This window comes from Rissa tridactyla, chromosome 1 (genome assembly GCF_028500815.1).
Source record: "Rissa tridactyla isolate bRisTri1 chromosome 1, bRisTri1.patW.cur.20221130, whole genome shotgun sequence".
In the NCBI taxonomy this organism is placed as follows: domain Eukaryota; kingdom Metazoa; phylum Chordata; class Aves; order Charadriiformes; family Laridae; genus Rissa; species Rissa tridactyla.
The window spans coordinates 132249097-132271612 of NC_071466.1; the positions used below are offsets into that span (position 1 = coordinate 132249097).

The following is a 22516-nucleotide window of genomic DNA, read 5'->3' on the forward strand; positions in this document are numbered from 1 at the left end:
CACTGGCGTGCAATGTCCTGGTGTTGCTGAGCTGCGCTGACAGTGGTCACCATAATATTTATGTCCTGTGCCTGTCAGTGTGTTAAGGAATGAAGCTAAATAAACTTTGCAAAGCTGACAAACCCACTCTGATTATTTTTGCCCCATCCTTTTCATTTGTGCAGCAAGCTGCCAGGGTTGCATTTGGAACAGCCTGTGCTGCAAGATGAGGGATCGAGATTTACGCTACCCTTCCTGGCATTTGGATCGGGCTTTTAGAAAAGGGTACTTCTTCAAAGAGGTACATCATGTTTCACCTTTTAAATTCGCAGCATCTAACGGGGAGATAGAGAGCCTTCTCTTCTCCTGGACTGGAAGCCAAAGCCAAAGCCTGCATGGGCTAATAGCAAATGGGCCAGCCCAGGAGTGGTGGAGTAAATACCCCCTTGTTTCTGCAGCTCTTGGCAGATCCTCTGGTGTCTAATAACATGCATATGCCAGATGAAACTTGGGGTGGGAGGATGTGCGTGCAGGATACCTGTTCCTCGTGTGGCTTCTTTGAATGAGGAGATGTTGCACAGTGGCTTTCCCTGCACTGGGAAAAATTAATAGGGCCCCTGTCCTCCTCCCCTGTCTCTTCTAAAGAAACATGTGAGAACTTACATCTTTGTGAGTGTGACCACACTATCAAAGTTGCTTAAAGTTGGCCAAGGGGTTCAGATGTTCGTGGTGAAGTAGGGAAGGAAGGAAGGAAGAGGAGAGGAACCACACAACGGCCGCCTCTGCCCCCCACGCACATATGCTTTGCAAATGGGCAATCAAAGGGCTCCTGGATGAGAGCATGACCATGCCAGGAGGGCTCTCAAGCCCTGTGGTTAGGGCAGTTAGGGAGTTTTCCAGGGGTGGCTGCTGTGTGTACCGCAACCTGGGCCACCCACCAGGAGAGCTGGGCCCAAGCGGATTTCCCAGACTGGCCCCGGTGCATCTCTCCCATTGCCCATTGCCCATTACCATCACCTCTTCTCTGGGAAGCCTGGTAAAAAGTGACAAATAGCTCAGAGCCTTGTGTCCCTACAGGTGTGGTGGTGGGAGAATAGCCACTGCTGTACACCAGATACCTCTGTCATACCTGCGTCCACTTCAAATTCAATGCTCACCTCATGTTTCTGGGGTGGAGTCAAGGCCTTAAGCAGGTTGCCTGCTCAGAGGAGTGTTATCCTGGGACGACTTCACCTGTGCACCTGCCTGGACACTAAGTAAAAAATTTTAACATGCTTTAGCCTGTTATTTTTGATGCTGCCCTCCAAACGTTGCTCTACTTTTTCTTTGCACAGTGACAACCAAGGAAAAAGTTTACTACTTTTTTTCCCATTTCACTGTTAACATGTTTTTAATCCTCATAGACTGTCAGTGTAACTTTCACACCGAGTTGTATTTGGCTATTTATAACTTTACCTCTTGGGATAGGGAAGCCTCTCTCAGGTTTTTTTCCTGCCCCTTTTCAGTCTTGGTGCTGAATATTCTGACCCTGAATCAATAAAACACTTCAACATATGCTAAGATGAAGGAATAACTACCTAGCTAATAAAGCTTTCTCATTTTATTTATGTGCCGCATAAGAACTAAATAAATATGTCTATAAATATGGTCAATAGGTATGGTCAATACATGCTCACCCTAAGGTCAGTAAGTTTCATACCGAAGGCAGTTGGATAGAGTAACGTTACCTCAGTACGCTGAAGAGCTTGGCTGGATCAGAGACAGCGTGCTCAATAACTTGAAGGGTCATATTGCTGAAGAGTCTGGGTGACAATTTCAAAGCTCTTCCCCACGGATACCTACTAAAATGCATGGAAACCGGGAGTCCAGTTCTTCATGCTAATATTGAAGGTTGTGCCCTACATCTGTATTTTACTTACTTCAGTGACTGTTTCCAGTGATAATTTTTGATTAAATTCTTTTTGTTTGTTTGTTTCCATCAAGACTAGACACATACATTTTGGTACTGAGAAGGATTTAGATTTCATTAAATCACATTTTCTTATTAGCTGAAATACAGACTCACTCACAAAGAATTAAACAGAATAAATAAGAAAGAGCAATACTTTGCTCTTGAGTATTGTGATTTCTTTCCACGGTATTCAAAGGGCTGCACCATCCTCACGTATGAGGAAGTCTTACCGGAACAAACTTCTTGGGCTGGAAGGCAGTAAATCAGGTGGGGTTAGGAAGGCACTTGAGAAGGGATCGATGAGCCACTAGCAGCATGTTGGTGTTGCTTGTTACATATTTTGACCATGGAAAAGCATTAACGTTGGAGATCAACTCATTCCTGAAGATAGTTCAAAATCAATAAACTTGTCAGTCACTTGGAAAAGGCTTGAGCAATACATAGCAGCACTTGTAAGAAACATCTGAAAGACTGAGCCAAACGACATAAACAAGCAATACAACCGTAATGGCATTTGGTGTCAATAAATATAAAGCAATGGATACTGCGAGAAGAACTGAATGGCTCACGGACCTACCAAAGTTGGTTTTTTCGGTTGTGCCAAATCAGGTGGAGTCTGAATGTAGCAGGTGACACCTCAGTAAAGACAGGGTAAACAAAAGACAGCAAAGGGAGGGACAGATTTGCTCCCATCCATAGTCCTTCCAACCTTTTTCTGAAGCATCCACAACTAGACACAGTAAAAGCCAGAATACAGACAGACTAGGCACAGAACTGGGAATGACATTAGTATATTTATCTGCCCTTGTAAAAATAAAAATTAAGAACTGCTTGTAAAAAATTGTCTTCAAGGTCTTTCTGCCTTCTGCCTGGTGCTTTTTCAGTTCAGTAAAAAAAAAAAAAAAAAGTTTATTGACACAAGGAAAGCTGTAAACTCTGCAGCCATAACTTAAAGCCACGTTTTGGGGGGGCGTTAACTTCCCCACTGCTTTCAGTGTTGATGTCTCAATTTCATATTAGAAATGTAGTGCAAATGAAAAGCTGACACATACCCCAAAATGACATTTAAAAATGAGAAACAAATCATACTGTCATTTGTAAGAATTATTTTCTATATTAACTGTAAAAAATGATTCTGAGGAGCTTTTTATTAGACTGTAAGAACCAAAATAACAACTCTAGCTGTCCGTAAGACACTCTTCCTGTGAAGGCAGGCACTTTACAGATCCCAAGCACTCAATTTTTAAAATTTCTTGAGATGACAGAATTTTTATTTTTATTGTAATATTGCCTGGACTTCACAATTTAGCACTGTGTCTTCATTTCCTCTGCTGTGCAAACATGCGTGACAGTATTTTGAAAACGTCTGTCTCTAGAAGACTGTTGAGGAAGCCTTACAGACAGAGAAAAACACAGAGGAAACAATTGCAAAGATTTATTTAGCGCGTTCTGTGCTTGGCACTTAGAAACAGAGTTCCGTGCATAGGGCAAATCTTTATACACCTTTTTCTTCATACATATTTTACATACCATTTTTTTTGCCCTCTTTTATATTCATAATATTGAATCCCTCACTAGGCATATAAATACATTTATCTACAACACCTCACAACAAATCTCAATAATATCTGTATTCTGTTACTTGGTATTTGCATTTTCACACAACTTAAATGCATAGCTTGCACCAAGCTACAATTGTTTTCCTATTTTTAAAGGATTTGAAGAAAAAAAAAAAAAAGAAGAAAAAAATACAGAAAAGAAAGATGTCAAAAGGCAATGATCTATTTGGTTAAACAGAGATCATGTGGCAGGCAGGAGGCTGGCGAATACTCGACCTCACTGTTACTGAAATGCTAATGGTTTTCTATGGCAACTCTTGCATGCAAAGTGAGGGAGGCCGGCTGCACTTCTGTAGAGCAGGGCTCTCTTTCCTCATTGCTCTTCCCCGTGAGCTCAGTCTGGAGAGTTTCCTCCCATTGGGTTGAGTGCTATGGCATACATGTTCCCCACGAAGGCTGTCGTCCGTTCTGTTTGGCTGCATCACTTCGGTTCACGTCAACAGGAGATGAACCCCTTCTCCCCCTCGCATCTTTCTGGAGATCAGGCCCTGTTTATGTCTGAGGCTCACTTGTGGGTTAAAACTTTTCTCTCTCTTCTCTCTTTCCCATCTCTGCAGGCTGGGTGCTGGTAAGCTCGACCCTCACAAAGAAGCCGCCGGTCAGGCAGAGCCAGGGTGAAAATGCAGAAACCTCCTTGGGAGGAGAAGCTCCAGCCCAGCAATGCCATTCCTGTGCTACAGTGGCAGAAGGAGCCACAGGCTGCTGTTGGCTTCAGAAATGGGCTGAGCTGTTCCAGCCCTGAGGGATGGTCTGGGAAGGGGGAGGTCTTTAGAGCTATGGGCAGTGCAGCTTCAGAGGACGAAACCTTGGGAGATGGCTTTTCTTCATCACCCAGAGGAGATAGCACAGGGACATGGCTCCCTCCACACCGAGAGCTCACACAAGCTGAGAGTTAATGCATAAATGGTATATTCAGCTACTTCTCTCCAGCTTCTCATTAAAGTCATGCCCTTCTCTCTGCAATGTCCAGAAAGAGCAGATGCTCCGTGCCAGATCTGGAAGACCTGGGCTTCAACAAGCTGTGACGGCTGTCAGTCAAGGCTTTCCACGAGGTTCGGTGGTGCATACCTAGGTGGCTTGTGTTCTTATTTATCATTAAAATACTAGTTCCACTATAAGTTTGAAGACAAAAAGGTACTGGGATGGGTTTACCCATGGAAACAATGAAGGTCCGTCTGCCTTCAATGCCAAGGAGGGGCACAGCTTGTTAGACCATGTGCACAGACATCTGTGAGGAGGAGCCCTGAACCGCACCGTACTGTCTGTTGTCACAGGCGTTGGCCGTCTGCTGGTTGCCAGAGGGAGGGCTGATCATGTGCATCCCGTGATCCATCCCTGTGGAAAGGTATTGCCTCTCTCCGAAGGCCCCGCTGGACGGGGAAGAGCAGAGTAAAGTGCTTTGGGAGGTGGTGAGTTTCTCCGGGCTCGCCGCCAGCCTGGGGGAAGCAGGGAAATTGTATCCATAAAGGTTGTAGGGATTGTGCAGGGAGAAGGCGTTGTAGGAGCTCTGCTGCATGTGGCCACCACCGAACATGTGTGAAGAGGAGGAGGTGGAGGCAGGGCTGCCTGCTTGCATGACATACTGAAACTGGGAGCTGGGGAAGGACCCCAGCTGGCCACTGTACGCCTCCATCTTGCTGTTGCTGGGCAGGGAGGAAGGAGTCGGCATTCCTGAGATCAAGGATGGAGTCCTCTGAGGCATGAAGGTTTCGGAAGGCTGCGAGGCGGAAGCGGTGCCGCTCTGCAGCCGGTTGTAGCCACCATCGCTCAGCCCTGGGTAGCTCTGCAAGGCGGCCATGTTGCTTCTGGCACACGGGGGATAATCAGACAGGTTGAGGTTGCAAAGCTGACTCTCCCGGCAGCCCACGTTGAAAGTGTTGGGGGCCAGATGAAAGGCCGGAGGGGAGCAGGATGGAGAGAGAAGGTGAGAGGAAGCAGAGGGCGACGGGGTCCCTGTGCTGGAGGTGGTCGGGGAGGTGCCCGTGCTGCCTCCTGCAAAACAAAACACATGGGAGGATGTTCAGAGCCCGGGACCACATCTGCAAAACGAGACGGTCTCATTAAAAAACAGCTTAGTTTAATAAAGAAACAAGGGTGGTAAAATGGCCGCTGGAAAACTTTCTTGGCAAGAGCCCTCACTTTATTAATAGCATCCCTTGGTCTTTCCTGCTGCTTTTTTGTTATGATTTTGTTTTTCAATGGAGGTTTTCTTCCCTTTGAAAATATGAGAGGGAAGCAAGCATGCCACAAAGCAATTGAAGGCAGTGGGAAAAGCTGCAAGAAGCACCGCTCCATCAGTCAAGAGGTCTGCCATTTCCAGGCATGTTTATCTAGTCCTTTTTTTCAGAAAAAAAGAATCTCATTTCCCTCTCCTGCTCTGCAGAAAGACCACCATGGCCCCCACTAAAAACATGCTTTATCATCCTCTCCGGGGGCTTGCAGCGGAAAGTGGCTGAAAGCATGTTGGACTTTGCATTGCTCAGCAGTTTTTTCAGATGGCTGGTGGTGCAGTGGTACTGATTTAATCCAGAAGTAACACTAGAATGAAGGGACACTGTTTCAAGCCATAGCCAGTTCCACCAAGCAGAGAAAGGGGATGTGTCAGGTATTTCAATCATGTACTTTAGCTTTAAATGGGATTCCATATGCTGTATCACTGGTGTTAACAAAATATTGATATATATGCATGTTGGTAGTATCAATGTATTATACAGTATTTATGCTATGAACAATATAATTGATTATTTTGCACAGCAGGGATGCTCACACGTTCTGTCCTGGGAAAATGATACTGCATAATACTACAAGAACAGTAACAAACTGAAAGTAAGTGATACGAAGAAGCAGATGGCACAATTTTGAACTTGAGAGGAGATGATTTGTAGGCAAGATTCGGAGTTAGGGGAAACTTCCTTCGTCAACCAGGAAAACCACTTCTGTGCTCAAGGGAATGCAGTTTTCTGGTGTGAAACTTTTTTTTTTTTTCACTTGAATGATTCCCTTTGCATGAGATCCCGTTTCTGCATTAGGGTAACTAACACTGAATCACAGAATCATAGAATTGTTTAGGCTGGAAAAGACATTTAAGATCATTGAGTCCAACCATTAACCTAGCACTGCCAAGTCCACCACTAAACCATGTCCCTAAGCACCACATCTACACGTCTTTAAATACCTCCAGGAACGGTGACTCAACCACTTCCCTGGGCAGCCTGTTCCAGTGCTTGATAACCCATTTGGTGAAGAAATATTTCCTAATATCGGCTGCTAATTGGGTGTAACTCCATTCACCGCAACTCTTTGGGCCCAGCCATCGAGCCATTTTTTTACCCAGTGAAGAGTACACCTGTCCCAGCCATGAGCAGCCAGTTTCTCCAGGAGAATGCTGTGAGAAATGATATCAAAGGCTTTACTAAAGTCTAGGTAGACAACATCCACAGCCTTTCCCTCATCCACACATAGGTCACCTTATCATAGAAGGCAGTCAGGTTTGTCAAGCAGGACCTGCCTTTCATAAACCCATGATGACTGGGCCTGATCACCTGGTTGTCCTGTACGTGATGTATGATGGCACTCAAGAGGATCTGTTCCATGACCTTCCCTAGCACCAAGGTCAAAGTGACAGATCTGTAGTTTGCCAAAGACTCTTGTAAAAGCAGCAAAGAGGTGCTGGTGAAGAGACTTCACCAGGGGATAAGTAGAACCAGAGGTACTAGGAAGACAACTGGTGAGGCAGCATTGGGCAAGAAGACAGGTGAGACGTAAAGGGACTTGAAAAGAGCTGAAATTTAACCAAGGCAGAAACCGTACATTAAGGATCAAAAGTGAGGGACAGCTTTCCCTTGTGGTGCCTTGTGGAAAAAACCCAGCAGGATTTTGAGACCAGCCTAGGTCTGCTGCAAAATAGGGGGGGGGCACTGAATGCAGTGCTGCTTGATGAAGAAAGAATAGGTGATGCTAACGGTTAAGAGATGCACTAGAAATACAGGTTCTGTGTCAGTTTATGATGGTGAGAATGTAAGTGAGATTATACCTCGGTACAGGAAAGACATGGACCTGTTGCAGTGAGTACAGAGGAGGAACACAGAAATTATCAGAGGGATGGAGCACGTCTCCTATGAAGAAAGGCTGAGGCAGTTGGGGTTGTTCAGCTTGGGGAAGAAAAGGCTCCAGGGAGACCTTATAGCAGCCTTTCAATACTTAAAGGGGGCTTATAAGAAAGTTGGTGACAAACATTTTAGCAGGGCCTGTTGCAATAGGACATGGGGTAATAGTTTTAAACTAAAAGAGGGTAAATTTAGAGTAGATATAAGGAAGAAATTTTTTACAATGAGAGTGGTGAAACACTGGAACAGGTTGCCCAGAGGAGCAGTAGGTGCCCCATCCCTGCAAAAAATTCAAGGTCAGGTTGGACAGGGCTCTGAGCAACCTGATCTAGTTGAAGATGTTCTGCTCATTTCAGCATAGGTTGGACTAGATGACCTTTAAAAGGTCCCTTCCAACCCCAACTGTTCTATGAGTCTCTGATAGCTCTTTCTAAGACGTCTAGGATGAAACATGAAGGACGTGGACCCGTTGGAACAGGTCCCGAGGAGGGACACACAGATCATCAGAGGGCTGGAGCACCTCTCCTATGAAGACAGGCTGAGAGAGTTGGGGTTGCTCAGCCTGGAGAAGAGAAGACTCCAGGGACATCTTATCACAGCCTTCCAGTACCTAAAGGGGGCCTACAGGAAAGACGGGGAGGGACTCTTAATCAGGGAGTGTAGTGATAGGACGAGGGGTAACGGTTTTAAACTGAAAGAGGGAAGATTTAGATTAGATATTAGGAAGAAATTTTTCACTATGATGGTGGTGAGACATTGGACGAGGTTGCCTAGAGAAGTTGTGGATGTCCCATCCCTGGAAGCATTCAAGATCAGGCTGGATGGGGCTTTGAGTAAGCTGGTCTAGTGGAAGGTGTTCCTGTCGGCAGCAGGGGGGTGGGAACTAGATGACCTTTAAAGGTCCCTTCCAACCCAAACCATTCTATGATTCTATGAAACAGAATGGGGTATTAGAGTGAAAATGAACACTTATTGCAAAGCCACTGACTCCTTTTGACATTCATTCAGAAGCATAAAAGCAAAGCATTGAGTCAAATCTCCATTAGAATTCATGAGAAAATTTGAAGTTTCAAATGGCATCGCGGACTCTCTATATTCCCTTCTTGACAACACTGGAATGCTCAAACTTGATTGTGCATTTTTGCTTCAGAGTTCAAAGACTTTTTGCATTAATTTCTAATTTAGTATTTATTTTAAAAGGTACACTTTCCTGGTTTATTTAAAGTCTCTGACAGACAATCTCTGGCTAATTTTGTTGTGGTAAGTAAAGATGGTACCTCCTCCGTCTTTTCTCCCCACCTCTCTTTTACAGGTTGCCAATACCGTAGCAAGATCAGCAGAAAGGAAAGGCTGCCTCTGCACAAGTAGTTTCATTGCAAAGTCTGTTTCAGTTGAAATTGCTAATAAAGGTAAGTTGGAACTGAGGTACACGACCACAAACACACATTTTCCTGCTAGCCGTGCACTAAAGAGGGTGACCTCTGACCGGGAGGGCAGGCAGACAGCTGAGTTCATATATCATCACTTAGGTATTAAAGCTCAAGATACAGAGGTCACATAATCACAAAACAAATACAGCACAAAGTGAGATGTATTTAACCCACAGTAATTCCACACTTGATTCTTTACACCACATATTTCATGAACAAACTTCAGACAGTGACTTATGTGCTGACAGTGTCTGGAGAATAAGTAAAAATACATATGTATGGATGTATGAGCATTTAATGATCTGTTTGAAATAAAATATGCACAATAAATGATTAACTACAATGTCTTCATTTCAGTCTTCCTTTACCCCACAGTTAACCTTTAAAAACTATGCAGAAGAAGAGCACACACACCAGTCACCTCAAGCATTAAGCTTTAAACATCTGCTAAGAAGTTCCAATCGAGTCATACCCATAACTGAGGCACTGACTCCACAGGGAGTAAGTAGAGATCTCTGATTAGCAGTTACAGGATATTCTTAGTGGTTCCAAAACTGAAACACTGAATTGCGCATTTCAGGTTACCCCAAAAGAGGGACTAAAGTGATTCTGCTCTGAGTTATTCCTATTTGTAGGCCAACAGAAAAACCCTGAAGTGACAACACAGTAATTAGGGAAAAAAAACGAAAAAGATTTTTTCTTTTTCTCTTTAACTTTAAAATGGTGAGGAGATGAGAGATCTATCAACAGGAGCAAATGCCAGACCTGATGAGTGTCTTTCAAGAATGCTTTGCTGCGAATGCCAACCATAAGCACAGGACACACCAGACTTCTGCTGCAGCAGAGCATAACGCAGATGCCTGAAGTTCCTGATCATTTGCAGAATAATCTTTACACCTTTAAGTGGAACGGGAAACAATACAAAGCAAGGCCCATCTCAGCTCACCCTCTTCAGAAGGCAAACAGCTCTACTCTGAACAATATTTCTGATCCATCTTTGCTGGCAGCCCTAAGTATGGGCCAAACACAACCTGGACTTTTGTGAAGTTATAACTTGGACTGTAGTTGTTACAAAGTCAGCCAAATACCCTTAGACATGGCAGCAAGCCCAGCAAGTATATCCACACCATTCTACGGTCTCAGATACACAGATGTGTATGTCGTTTTAATGGAAGGCATGGATACGAACCAATCTAGTTAAACTGATACACAAGGCTATGTTTAGGTCTGGTTTAAGTCAAGTAAAACCACATTTAAGGAAGAACAAAATGAATTGCTCAATAATTCTCCTCTTTTCCTTTTCTCTACTCACTGTCGCCCCGGAAATAATTGCCAACACCAACAGCATTTACCATGAATGTCACAGTGCCTCCCACCTCCACACTTGCCATGATTCCAGAGAGATTAATTACTATCGTGGTCTTCTGAATATAATTTCTAGCCCTGCATACATCAGTCCCAGATACATGCAGTTAGTGAATCACATTTGTATAAAATGCAAGGTAACTTCAAACCCCTCTCCTTTGTATCTGAACCCTGCCCCACATGGCAGACAAAAGTATCTGCCCTCACGGTGTCCTGTCGCTGTGTCCGGGGCTTAGCCAAGAACTGGTGCCATCCTGAAAGGAGCCTGCTCTCTCTGTGGGCATAGGAGTGATAACTAGGTTCACCTTATCAAAGAGACAAGAGCATTTCCAAAGAGGAGGAGTGGAGACTCATCTAGTGCAAGAAAGGTCAAAAACTGCAAACTGGACCAGGAAGTGAGAAATCATTGGTAAAGAGGGGAGATGGGAAAAAGAAGAATGAAATCATGGTGGAAGACAGGGAAACTCTGTGGAGAGGACGGGATGTAAATGCAAACCTTCTTCCTCACACCAGCATTCCTTCTTGTGAACACTATATAGAAATGGTGGCTGTGCACCAGTATCAAATTCCTACCCATGAGGTTTAGGGAAGAAACTACAGCTTCTCTTCTGGATAGAAATAAGAACTGCTGTTAAAATTTCACCTCAAGTAGCTTTGACTGGTCTTTCCTTCCTGTCACTTGTGTTCTAAACTTTGGTAATGGTTCTGTCTCCCTATACGTTCCAAATAGACCTTGCTTTTGCCTTTACCTAGACAGAGCTTGTGTTAAGGACAATTTCGGGGTAAACTGCAAGCCCAAACATACCCAGTCCAGGGGTATGATGTGCCTATGGCCTGGAGTATTCTTGAAGCATTCTGCATGCCAGGGTGTCTGAAAGGCAAAGAGGACCCCTTCCACATAGTGCAGGTCACGTAGAGAACTTCTAACACTGCAGTGTAGATGGAAAACACATCTGTCAGCAGCCAGTGTTAGCCAAGGCAGCTTTCTGGCAACGGGGAGATAGGGGGGAGAGCATCAGTGCCAAGGGAGCCTGAAGCAATTGTGCATGGAAAAATTTCTGGGATCTCTTATGAATGACACCACACTAGTCAGTTGACCTACAAGTTATCCCAACCTCCTTTATCTGAAAGGTGCACATAAATCACACTTTGGACTCAATTGCAGCTTACTTTCCTTGCTAATGTTTCCAGGCATCAGTTGCTACCATCACCTGCAGTGCCTCCGTACAAACCTCTCAGTCCTTGAAGCCCTTGCTTAGTGCAGAGGAGGAGGGAAAGCACAAGCTGAAGCTGCAGTCAGCACAAGATATTTGAACATGACGGGCATACCCTGTCCAATGGTAGAGTCTCATCAGACAGCTACAGGGAAGAGCTTTAGAGCAGTTTAGGCAACTTGATCACTGCCATTCTCTGACCACATCAGCAGCCTCCAGCTCTTGCTGTGGTTGGGCTCAGACAGTGATAACCTGGTACTCACTGTCTCATTAAGAACAAATGTGGCTGAGGGTCCTTGGAGCTTGTGCCTTGACTTTCTAACAAGAATGGGAAATACAAGGTGATTTGTCTTAAAAATTCACATTTTGATGTGTAGTTAGCACCAAGTTATCATTCTTTGAATGCAAACACTTCTTAAACAGCTCAGCCCACTTCCACACACAAGGTAGTTTAGCCTATTATGGCCACAGATATGGCCTCAGGTTCAGCATGGCCAGCCTATAGCTCAGAGGCTGTACTCAGCCCAGCAGGACAGTGTCTGGCCCACAGCCTCAGCCCAGCCATCTTCTCCCACCTTCGGATGTGAGCAGGAGCTAGCCCGAAGGCCAGATGCTTGGGAGTCATCAGTGCCTGGTCTCCCTGATGGGTCTCCTGGAGGAACTGCAGCCCCTCTTCTGACACATACCCAACACGACAGCATCTCCACCATGTGATAGGCATGTGTCTATCCAAGCACCGGAGGGTGTGTGAAAGAGGGGCTGTGACCACTAGTCATTCATCTGGCTCACAGCTCTCCCCCTGGTGCTTTGCTTGAGCTAATAAGCCCTTCTGAGAGGCAGTTTATATTCGCTTGGGCACAGAGCCATGCTAACGCAGCTCTCCAGCTTTCCAAATGGAGCTGGCTGGGAGCTGGCATGTGTCTGGCCAGCGTGGAGCACAGACAGAGGAGCCTGTCCATGCAGACATACTCCAAGTCACTCCTGAAAGGTCTGATTTTTGTGAAGGCTCCACAGACACGTACACATGTGTGAAGGGATTTTCTAAAGCATGGGAGAGACCAACTCTTCCCATTTTTTTGCAATGTTCTACCCTTGGACACAACAGTAAATAAATGTGATGGCATGCATGCAGGAAAACAGATTTGAACAAAAAGGTAAAATTCCATTCCTGTTCTGTGCACTCGCACATGCATGCACCCTAGGTACGGCTTATGAAACTTACTCCCTGTCTTCCAAGTTACTTCAGCTTTGGCCGTGGAACAAAAATGAAGCACTTGCCTAAAGGTAGAAATTTGAGATGGTAATGAGGGAGGGTTTGTGCAGATTGTCAGGTCATCTGACTGATAGATTATGAGGCCAGAGGGTGCCACTGTAATCATCTGATCTCATGTCCTTTCAGAGCCAGGCCTAGCACAAACCTGGATTCATTCCTGCTTCAAGCAGCACATGTCTCAGTCCTGCTCAACACCTACTTGCTTCTCCAGGCATCTAAATGCCACAAAATCAGGTGTCACTCCTGCTCTCACATATCATGACAACTTCTGTCTTGCAAGTGCAACTGACAGCCTGAGGTCTCTCTTCCCACTTCTAGTTTTCCAAAACTCAAACCTAAAACATCCAGAAGGACTGAAAGATTCTTCATCACATACTTCTTGTAACCAGGGCTACCCCTCTGAGTTCCTTCTTCACCACTTTGGAAAACTAAACAGCTTTGATGCCTCGTTCTCATGCTCTCACAAAGCAAGGGCAGGGACGCCTGGTCTGTGATGCGCTGGACTCTTTCTTTGTTCTTTCCCCAATTCTAGGAATGAAAACTTCCCTTTTTCATGGGAATGAGAGCCATTTCTGTCTTCACAGAGTGTAGCTGCCTGTTTTCTCTCTAGAGCCCTTGGCCAATTATCAGATTATGAATCCACTGGTAAAATTTTTAAAAGGCCCAAATGAGACCCAAAATCTACCGCATGCCAAATTGCTGGGTTTGTAGGGGAAACATAAAGAGTGCTTTGTAGTTCTTTGAGATACAGCTCACAGTGCAAAAAAGATGGCTACAGCAATAGATTTAAGGGGGAAAGTATGTACTGTATGGCACAGAAGTGAGGAATGAAACGAAATTTTATTTAAGGTTAGTAAATTATAGAGAAGGATCTTTTTTATAAGTTTGCCTCAAATTACAAGAATCACTGGAATTAATGATAAATCTCAGAATAACACTTTAGTTCCCTTTAGCTCTTACAGATCTCTGCAACACAAACTGAGCAGTCAGAAAGTTAGAGAGAAAACTTCAAACCAGGACACTTGCCTCAGTCAGCCTCCAATACAAAATATTTTCAAGATGTAATGGTAAAAAACAACGCTTTTTTCTAATGTGGACAGAAAGTACAATTCAGGACACCCGATTTCCATTCCCATCTATATACAGAGCACCAAGAGAACATGCTCAAAAGTAAGAGACAACATCCCCTTCTCAGTCCCCCCAAACTGTCTTTAATACAAGGGTTTCTGCTACTCATATAAACACACGATATTCTTGGGCCAGCTCCATGCTGTCTCAGGAGGCCTGTTGGATGGGATTTTGTGTCTTGTGTGCAGACAGTTGTAACATGGGCATAGACAACACTTTTGTGAGGTGTACATCAGCTCCTACAGAAATGTCTCCCGATTCCCTTCTTCAAGTACAGACAGACCGAATCAACTCAGGCTTGGAGGATGATGAGCACCCCACTTTAGTTAAGAAAATTGCTCATCAGTGATAATTATGCACTGTACCTCACATTTACAACCATCAGTTGGGCACAGACATTGACAAGGGGGTCATGTAACGAAAGCTACCCCAGGAGATAACACTGAATGAAAACAGGATGCAGAAAAGGACCGTGGCATAAATCCTTTGGAAAGTCACAACAGCAGCTGCTGCAACTTTGCATCTGAGATTAACTGAAATCGTTGTGATTTCTTTGGTGGTGACAAAATTAAACTGAATTGCAAACCTCTCCTGCCATTCTTGATGGAGTCTGCTTTGGGCCAACACAGGCCCTGGAAGCTCCAGCACATTAAATGATTAAAAAATATAGTAAACAACTATAAAACCCCAGAGGCACTGTGGTTCAAAATTTCTGAACCGAGGAACAATGTTGCAGTATTGTGGCTAGCTCAAAGCACACACCACTTTCTACTCGTGACAAAATAACGTGCCACTCTGAGGAAACTGCAAATCTTCAAAGTATCCAAAGTATCATTGCCCCTCTCCATTCATCCTTGTGAAACATGATCACCACCCATGAGATAACGGAGATTTAGGCTTCAGTAATTAGACTTTGGGGTAAACACCTCCAGAGAGTAACCGAGTGCTTCAGGCTCCTTTCAGGTCATCAGGGAGTGGCACAAACTTTGACTGTCAGCCCCTCGTGTCACATCTGGGAGGGTATTTCAGCTTTTCACTGTGAAAGATGAGACCTTGAAGCACCAGAAATACCCCTTCCCTAAAGAAAAACTGTCTGCAGCTCAACCAAGAAGAAGCTGGAACAGTTTGTTCCCTGTTGCTTCGTTTAGATGAGGCAATCTACTAGCCATTTGAAGTATGCAGCAGAAACCAGCTCTTGATCCCAATAACTCTGGCAACAACTGCTCTGTTTCCAATCTTTTCGTCAAGGTCAAAAGAATCAAGAAGATAATTGAGACCAAACCCAGATATCTGACCTCTGCCAATAGCCTAGACCGTTCACAATTGATTTTGAAAGGGAAGCAGCGTCCATATTATCCTGGTGGCATTGCTGAGAGAACCGATGGCTGCCGTCAGGAGGCAAGTGGCCAAGCAGATGTATTTGTAGGTTGTTCAGCCTCCTTTAACATCAGCAGCTCCACCTTTTGGGAGACGCTATTTTGGGGATCTTAACAGTTACTTGCTTCTTTCTGCCTCAAGGCACCTCCGATACCTTCAGATGAAGTTCTGGAGGGCTCAGTCTTCCCTCCACTTGACAACAAAACATATTTGTGCGTTCACAATATTGTTTTCAGATGGGTGCGATCAGGGCAGCTCTCTGAGTACCACACCCGGCATAGAGAAGAGCATTATGCCAAAGAAGAAATGAGTAACAAGCAGTACAGAAAAACTTTGGCAAGACAAGATGCCTGCCTGAAAAGGGTAATGTTTACAGACAAGGAAGCTGGAAAAGCAGCAACACCTCAGCTCAGGGTACCTGTCTCCCATCTGCAGCCAGACAGCCTTAGGGTCTGTCTGGACTCATCGCTACTACAAGAAAACATTGTTCCTTTCCAGCAGTAAATGAGAAGATTCAACCTCTTCCACACAGAGGAGAGGGAGCCTTTTCTGCGTATCCTTGTTGACACAAGACTGCAGGGTTATGATGTTCCCTCGCAGAGGAAGACAGAAGGAGCTGTACTCAGTCACCGGTTTGTACGTGCATGCTGCTGTAGAGTTAGCAGCATACCTGCTGATACCAGAGATCGCAACAGCTGTCTTACCGGCAAGGAGCATACCCCTCTCTGCCTCCCATACCCTTTTTAGACAAATTTCAAGCTCTAGAGGCTAATCTCAACAACAATTAACAACAATTTTGCAGACTCTCTAACAGGTGGCCTCTCTACCTCAGGTCTCCAGCCCAAGATCAGTGCAGATGCTCAATTTGATGGAGAAGGGGTTGAATCTACTGAAGGCAATTGGTAGAGAGCAAAGGCACCTATTCAAGCAAAGAAACCTCATTTGAAAGGAAAGCTGCCTTGAGAACTCACCAGTCAAAGCTAAGATGTTTGACTCCTGTGGATTTGGTATGCATGTATCAAAACAGTAATTTAATGGTGAAGTAAAATTTTATGTGCTGTAAACCTGCTGATATACCACATCGTGTGACTCTCATATTAGTCCTGAAATTTTGCTTAGGAGGCATTTTTTTTTTACCAGCTGCTAGTGTACCTTCTATTTTACTTCTTGCCTAAGTCATCAGCTTTTGTAGGAGGATCAGATACTGATCACTATTCTAGTATTGTCACAGTGCCTTTCTAGCCTCTATGTCCTGGCAAAACTTACAGTCACTGATAGCGATCTGCTTATCACAATATCCTGTGGGAAACCGTATATCACATAGGAGCCAGCAATAGCTCTTTTCACTCTTGGAAAGTGACACGATCCAGAGTTACTGGAACTCTTATTTTCTTTCTCCTCTCTCTCTTCATTTTTTTTTTTTATGTTCCCTATTAAAATCAAGAAACTAAGCCACATATTTTTAATAATGAGAATCTGGATGAGGTTCAATCTAAATTTTGAAAATATATTCCAATTAAAGACTTTAATAGATTCTTGGCCTTCCCCACATCTCATTGCCATGTGCATTCAATAATCCCAAGCCCCCTTTTTCCCTAGTAATAAGTAGACTGCAGAGCGGGTGACATCATACTCCAGAAGGTCAGCCTCTCCCGGACTGCCGTTTTCTGAGCATTTCTTGCAAAGGTTTTGTTTAGGCAGGGGACTTTTTTTTCCCAAACTGGCTGCAGATCTGCTATGATTGTGTCAAACATGGTGCTTGCCCTTGTAAAGCTGCAATGGCTTTGGGATTGCATGCTCCAAAAGAGAGCTTGTGTTCTCAGGCCAGAGGGTTTCGCTGACAGAAACAACATGTTCTTCTCCTTGGTAGGACTATGGTCACTATTGGTGACCACTAAGGCCACAGACCTGCAGAGACTTACTGGTGTGCTTTACTTCAATAGCAATACATGCAAATGAAGCTCATGTACTTCTGAAGTCAGCCGCACCAGGCATCTACGTGACCGGTCGTGATATCAGGCTCCCAGTTTGTGTGGCAGCTGAAACCTGTCATTGTGTAGATTAGAAAGTTATTTAATCCCTGTATGAAACAGCTGCATCCAGCGTGCCGAGTATCGATTCGGTGTGTCACTGTGGCCCTCGCTCAACATACAGCTTGGGCCAAACAAATGAGCAAAGCACTAGGATGTATGTTGAATGGCAGAAAGGATAATGTGGAAAAAATTATAATACGTTTAGATAATTGTGTCATGTGGATGCATCTGGAATACTCTGTGCAGATTTGTTTTTCAAGAAACGATTAAGGACCTGGAAAACTTCCCACTTGAAGAGAAATGAAATGGCTGGTGCTATTCACTGTGAGAAGCATAGAAGAGGGACATAAAAACCTGTAAAACAATAAAATGTATGAATAAGGTGGATGAGGGGGAACTTCTGTACTCCTTAGCTCTTAACATCCCACAAAAAGCGTTTTAGAGTAGAAAAATCAGAGCCACTTGAATGTTCCACACAGTTGTGTCATAAAAACATGGAAATTGCAGTCACAAGAGTCTGTCGAGGGTGTTTGACGCAGAGCTACCATGTGTTCTTCTCTCTGCAAGACAGTATAGGTCATAAAGATTTGGTACTTGATCTTCTTTTTGACTAACTATGCAAACTGAGTTTTCATTCTCAGACATCTCCACCCAACAAACTGTTCTCCTTTTTTTCCCCTGAATCCTCTTTAATCTCTTTCCACTCTTTAAAAATACTTACAGTAGAAGACCATATTGTAATATCAGTTTGCTCCTAGGAAATTGTCTCCCCACTGCTTACCACTGGTTCTTTCTACACCAAGGATTGCATGTCTCTTTTTATCACAGCATTACATACACTGTCCCTTGCCTGTGCAGTGGCTTATCCACTGAGACCTCCAAATTGTTGTCAATGCCAACGCTTTGCAGCACACACTCGGTGGGTGTGTAAGTCCTACGTTTTTTTTCCTAGACACATGATATTGTATCCGGCTGAACTAAAAGCGACGCTTTGTTTTAATGTATGCAGGTTACCAAGCAATCTCTGTTGCCCTTCATACCTTTGTCCCCATCATTACTGACCACTTTGCAGTCTTAATGAGGTTTGTACCTTTTAGCAACTGCACTGTTTCATTTATTTCTAGACAAGTTAGTTCTGGAACCAGCTTCTGCAGAGCAACACTAGGAGTTGTGTTGCTCTGGATGCTGTATTCACAGTTATCATGTCAGCTTTGAGATCAGTCAGCTACTCATTTCTTAATATACACTAATGCTAACTTTTACAAGCTGGCACATGTGGCAATAAGTCACATGCTCTCCAAAAATCTGTCACACCTATACAGTTATTTCTATCAGTCAAATCTCTAACTAACCAACAAATTCAGTTGGATTTGTTTGACAAAACTGTCTTGGAAAAGGCAGATAACACTTTTATTTCATGAAAAAATCAGCAAGTGACAAAAGAAAAGCTAAGAATCCATAGCACAGAAAAATCTATCTGGAAAGCAGTAAAGACACCATATTTATGCTGCTGAAGTCCCAAGCTTCTGCCCCAGAAAGCATCATTTTTCCTACCACAGTAAGGCGGGCTTGTGTCTAGAAAATCAAGGCTAAATTCCACAGTTCCTACAGGGGATCTGTTCCAGCACTTTGCCAGATTTCATATAACTTGAGACTATTGCTTTTTTCCTATCCACCACAGACAGCATCTTATTTCAATACTATTATGTACTCTCTCCCGCCTCACCGGGCTGAACAACCATAACTTGCTCCTCATCGATGATGTTTCTTCCTAGGCACGTGGCCACTTTTGCTGCTGTCATCTTCTCTCTCTGCAGTAAGGATGCACTCCTCTTAAGCTGCAGTGGACACATCTAGTCCCAAAAGTCTTCTGTAGCACCAGTGAATTTTCCCAACTAACAATTCAAGGGATAAAATGGAGTCTTGCAATCCTCAAATGATTATTAGGAAATGTCACGTATTCACCCAGCTTTGGAGACAACAGCATGATCTAGAATTAAAGCGTCTGTTTGTTAAAATAATACTCTGAAAACTTATAATTCATAAATATGCAAGGGGATGAGATAACAGCATGCAGCTCAGAGCACTGAGGCTTCAGGTGGGAGAGAGGAGTAGAGTCCCAGGCAAGCCATTTACACAAAAAGACTGGCTAAGGCTCAGAAGATCTAAGGTACAATAGCTTGTGCTGAAGTCAGCTGTTAAACACCACTGATTTACTCACCTGTCACACAGTTCATGTGCATGAAAGCAAAGAGATGAAGAGGTATGGGTACTGTACATCCTGGTCATCTTATGTTTGGAAGCAAGAATCACATGTGCCTTAAAGCCACCCCAGCTTTTCTTGCTCTTTCTGCCAGCAATTCCAAGGCCTCCAGACCAGCATATTTCTGATGGCTCTTGGGGGCTGTCTCGGCAGCCAGAAATTAAAATAGAGTGTATCTATCTGTACCTTGGCTTTGCACCTATTGCTGAGACCAGGGGTCAGCTTGTTACAGCAACAACTGAAGAGGTCAGCGCTATGATGGAGGGAATATTTCTGATTCATTATCTTGAGATCATTCTGCGTGGCTAAACACAAAGCTTGAGAGTGCTGTTTTGTAATGAGTTATTAAGTTTTGAGACCGACCTGTGAACACAACTTCAGTTAAGGGCTGCCCTAAGCCTAGTGGTCTGTGGTGCAGTGGTGGTGGTCTGCACAGAGCCAGCTGGTCATGGGGTACTGGCTTGCTTCCTGGTTTTTCAGCTGCCAAACTATATTAAAACAAGCTAAAAATACATTAAATATTTTCCTTTCCTAATATTACCTTACCACGTAAGCAATAGCTGGACTTGCCGCTAGGATGTTATCTGATAACCAATGGGAGGGGAAGGAAGGGGAGGCGTGCGAGCCCGAATAGGGGGTGAGACAGAGGAGTGAGGCTGCTTCGGCGACTGCGAACAGGAGGAGAGGCTGTTATGTTTCTATTTAGGAGGGTGATGAAAACGTTTCTGAATCCCTGCTTTAATCCATCTCTGTCCGCACACCCCACTGCAAGTGCTCCTCGACACAAGTCCCTGAGCTTGTGCAAAACCTCTCCTGCTCCATGCTGCGCTGTTTAAGAAGAGTTGGGTGGCCGTGTAAAGACCGTGCATGGGGAGTCTAACACAGCCAACAGGAGTGTGCTCTGTCCTCCTCTGGCGCTGTGCCATCAGAAAAATGATTTAGCACTATTTTAGCAGAAAAATTATTTAGCTCTGGGGTGTTGCATGGGGAACCGGGGTGGGGGATGGACAGCCAGAAGAGATTCCTGCACTAGATCCCCGTCCGATCCTGCCACAGTGATGGGCAGCCCCGGCAGCCACTGCTGCTCCCCTTACTCTGGAGGAAACCACGAATCCCCAGACGGATTCAAGATCTAGAGGGAAGTTTTGCGGTGATGTCAAGCTCGATTGTGAGAGGCTGGAGAATCTGCTACACAGGGCATGCATTTGGTTTTGATTGTTTAACCTCATAGGTGTCACATTTGAGCCAAGTTTTGGATTGTTTCTTTTGTTGTATGTATATTGGAATAAAAAAGAGTACCAGGTTGCTCTGATACCTCTGTTCCCAGTGATCACTGTGTTTTTAACTAGAAATAGCTGCAATGAAGTGAATGGGGAAGTCCTATTCACGCAAAAAAAAAAAAATAGTAACACAACCTGAAACTAGAGATGAAAGCCTTACTTAACAAATGAGAGATGTAAAGGGCAGAAGCTATGAAAAGACACAGCATGAACTAGCAGAAAACACTTGGCCTACCAATAATTTCTCCCAGACTTGTACTAACAGAAAGTTTCTCCAACAAGGCCACTGAGTTTTGAAAGTGAGGCAGCAGGATCCTAGGGGGAGGAACATTTCTTGTCCCCTAAAGCTTCCAGAGGACATATACCCCTTCCCCTTGTGTTGCTACACAAATGGCAAATGTTAACTGTAAATGGAGAACAATGTGTCTGATGTGCTGGAGCGTTTCCTCAGTCTCTCCGTGCTCTCTTCACACTTAACTCATGCCATGTACTTGGGCTGGCTTACCTGACTGCACTCCTTCCTGCTCCTTCTTCTAGTTCTAGCACTGGGGATATCAAGGAGATGAAGCAGTTCCATTGCACTTCATAAGGCCCAGCCTGTCCACCATTTCCATCCATCCTCTCTGGTCTATGTGCTTTCACAGCAGTCAAGAGCTCAACTGCATGTGTGACACCCCTAACCCGGCCACTGGACACACAGCACAGCGTGTTGCTGCTCTTACACCCTCTTCTTCTCTTCTTTCTACAGCTCTTTGCATGCCCTTTGTATGCTCACCTTGCTGCTTCTGCATGGTAGTGAAGTCTTCGAAGGTGAGAGTGCGCACGGGGGGCCTCCAGAAGGCATAGGTCTCCATAATGGCCTCCAGCCCTGTCCTGTGCAAAGAAAATAAAGCAAGGAGAGAAGAAGAATGTCAGTCAGCTGGAAAGGGTATCAGCACTGGGGAAAGAGGGCTCTGACCTTGTTTGACAGGCTGACAGCGGCCACCAAAAGGTCACCTTGGCATCTGTGAATTCCTCAAGTGAGCCTTCCCGCACAGGTGCTAGCCACTAGACTAAAATGAAATTTCCCCAGCCCAGGATTTCAAAAACTCCTCACAGTCTTCCAGCTCCTTTTACTTTTTTTAACAAGGATCCCAAATTTTCTGTCTGCTTTGCAGGGGACACATGACCATCAGCTCCTCAAGGCATACTTTATCATAGAGCAGGCTTCCACTTTGTGGATATAAGCTGTGATGAAAACAAGGGAGGTCTGGGATTCAGCCTTCAGAATCAGAGAGATTTTATGAATTGCCTTTCCCTGCCACCTTCTAGTTCTGGACACTGCTTTGAAGTGCTCTAGGAAGCCATCCAAAAGGGAATCTTATTGGTTTTGGACTTCAACCAGAAATGCGTAAGAGGTTTTTTTATAAAAGATCAGTGGTATCTCTCTTTTGGTTCCTTAATCACTGCAAAGACAGTACCAAAGAGAAAAAGCCAAAAATCAAATGTGAAGTTTCCT

The 22516-nt window shown here is 44.4% G+C and overlaps 1 protein-coding gene across 1 annotated transcript in view; it reads right to left on the minus strand.

The window, feature by feature from the left end:
- Positions 1-1974: 1974 nt before the first annotated feature.
- TBX15 (T-box transcription factor 15) overlaps positions 1975-22516 on the minus strand; it is a 102021-nt gene continuing 81479 nt past the window's right edge. Inside the window, exons 7-8 of the mRNA XM_054185222.1 lie at positions 21794-21891; positions 1975-5541 (exon numbers count right to left, since the gene is read on the minus strand). Coding sequence (XP_054041197.1) covers positions 4757-5541; positions 21794-21891 — 883 coding nt within the window. The 3' untranslated portion in view covers positions 1975-4756. The remainder of the gene's footprint in view (positions 5542-21793; positions 21892-22516) is intronic.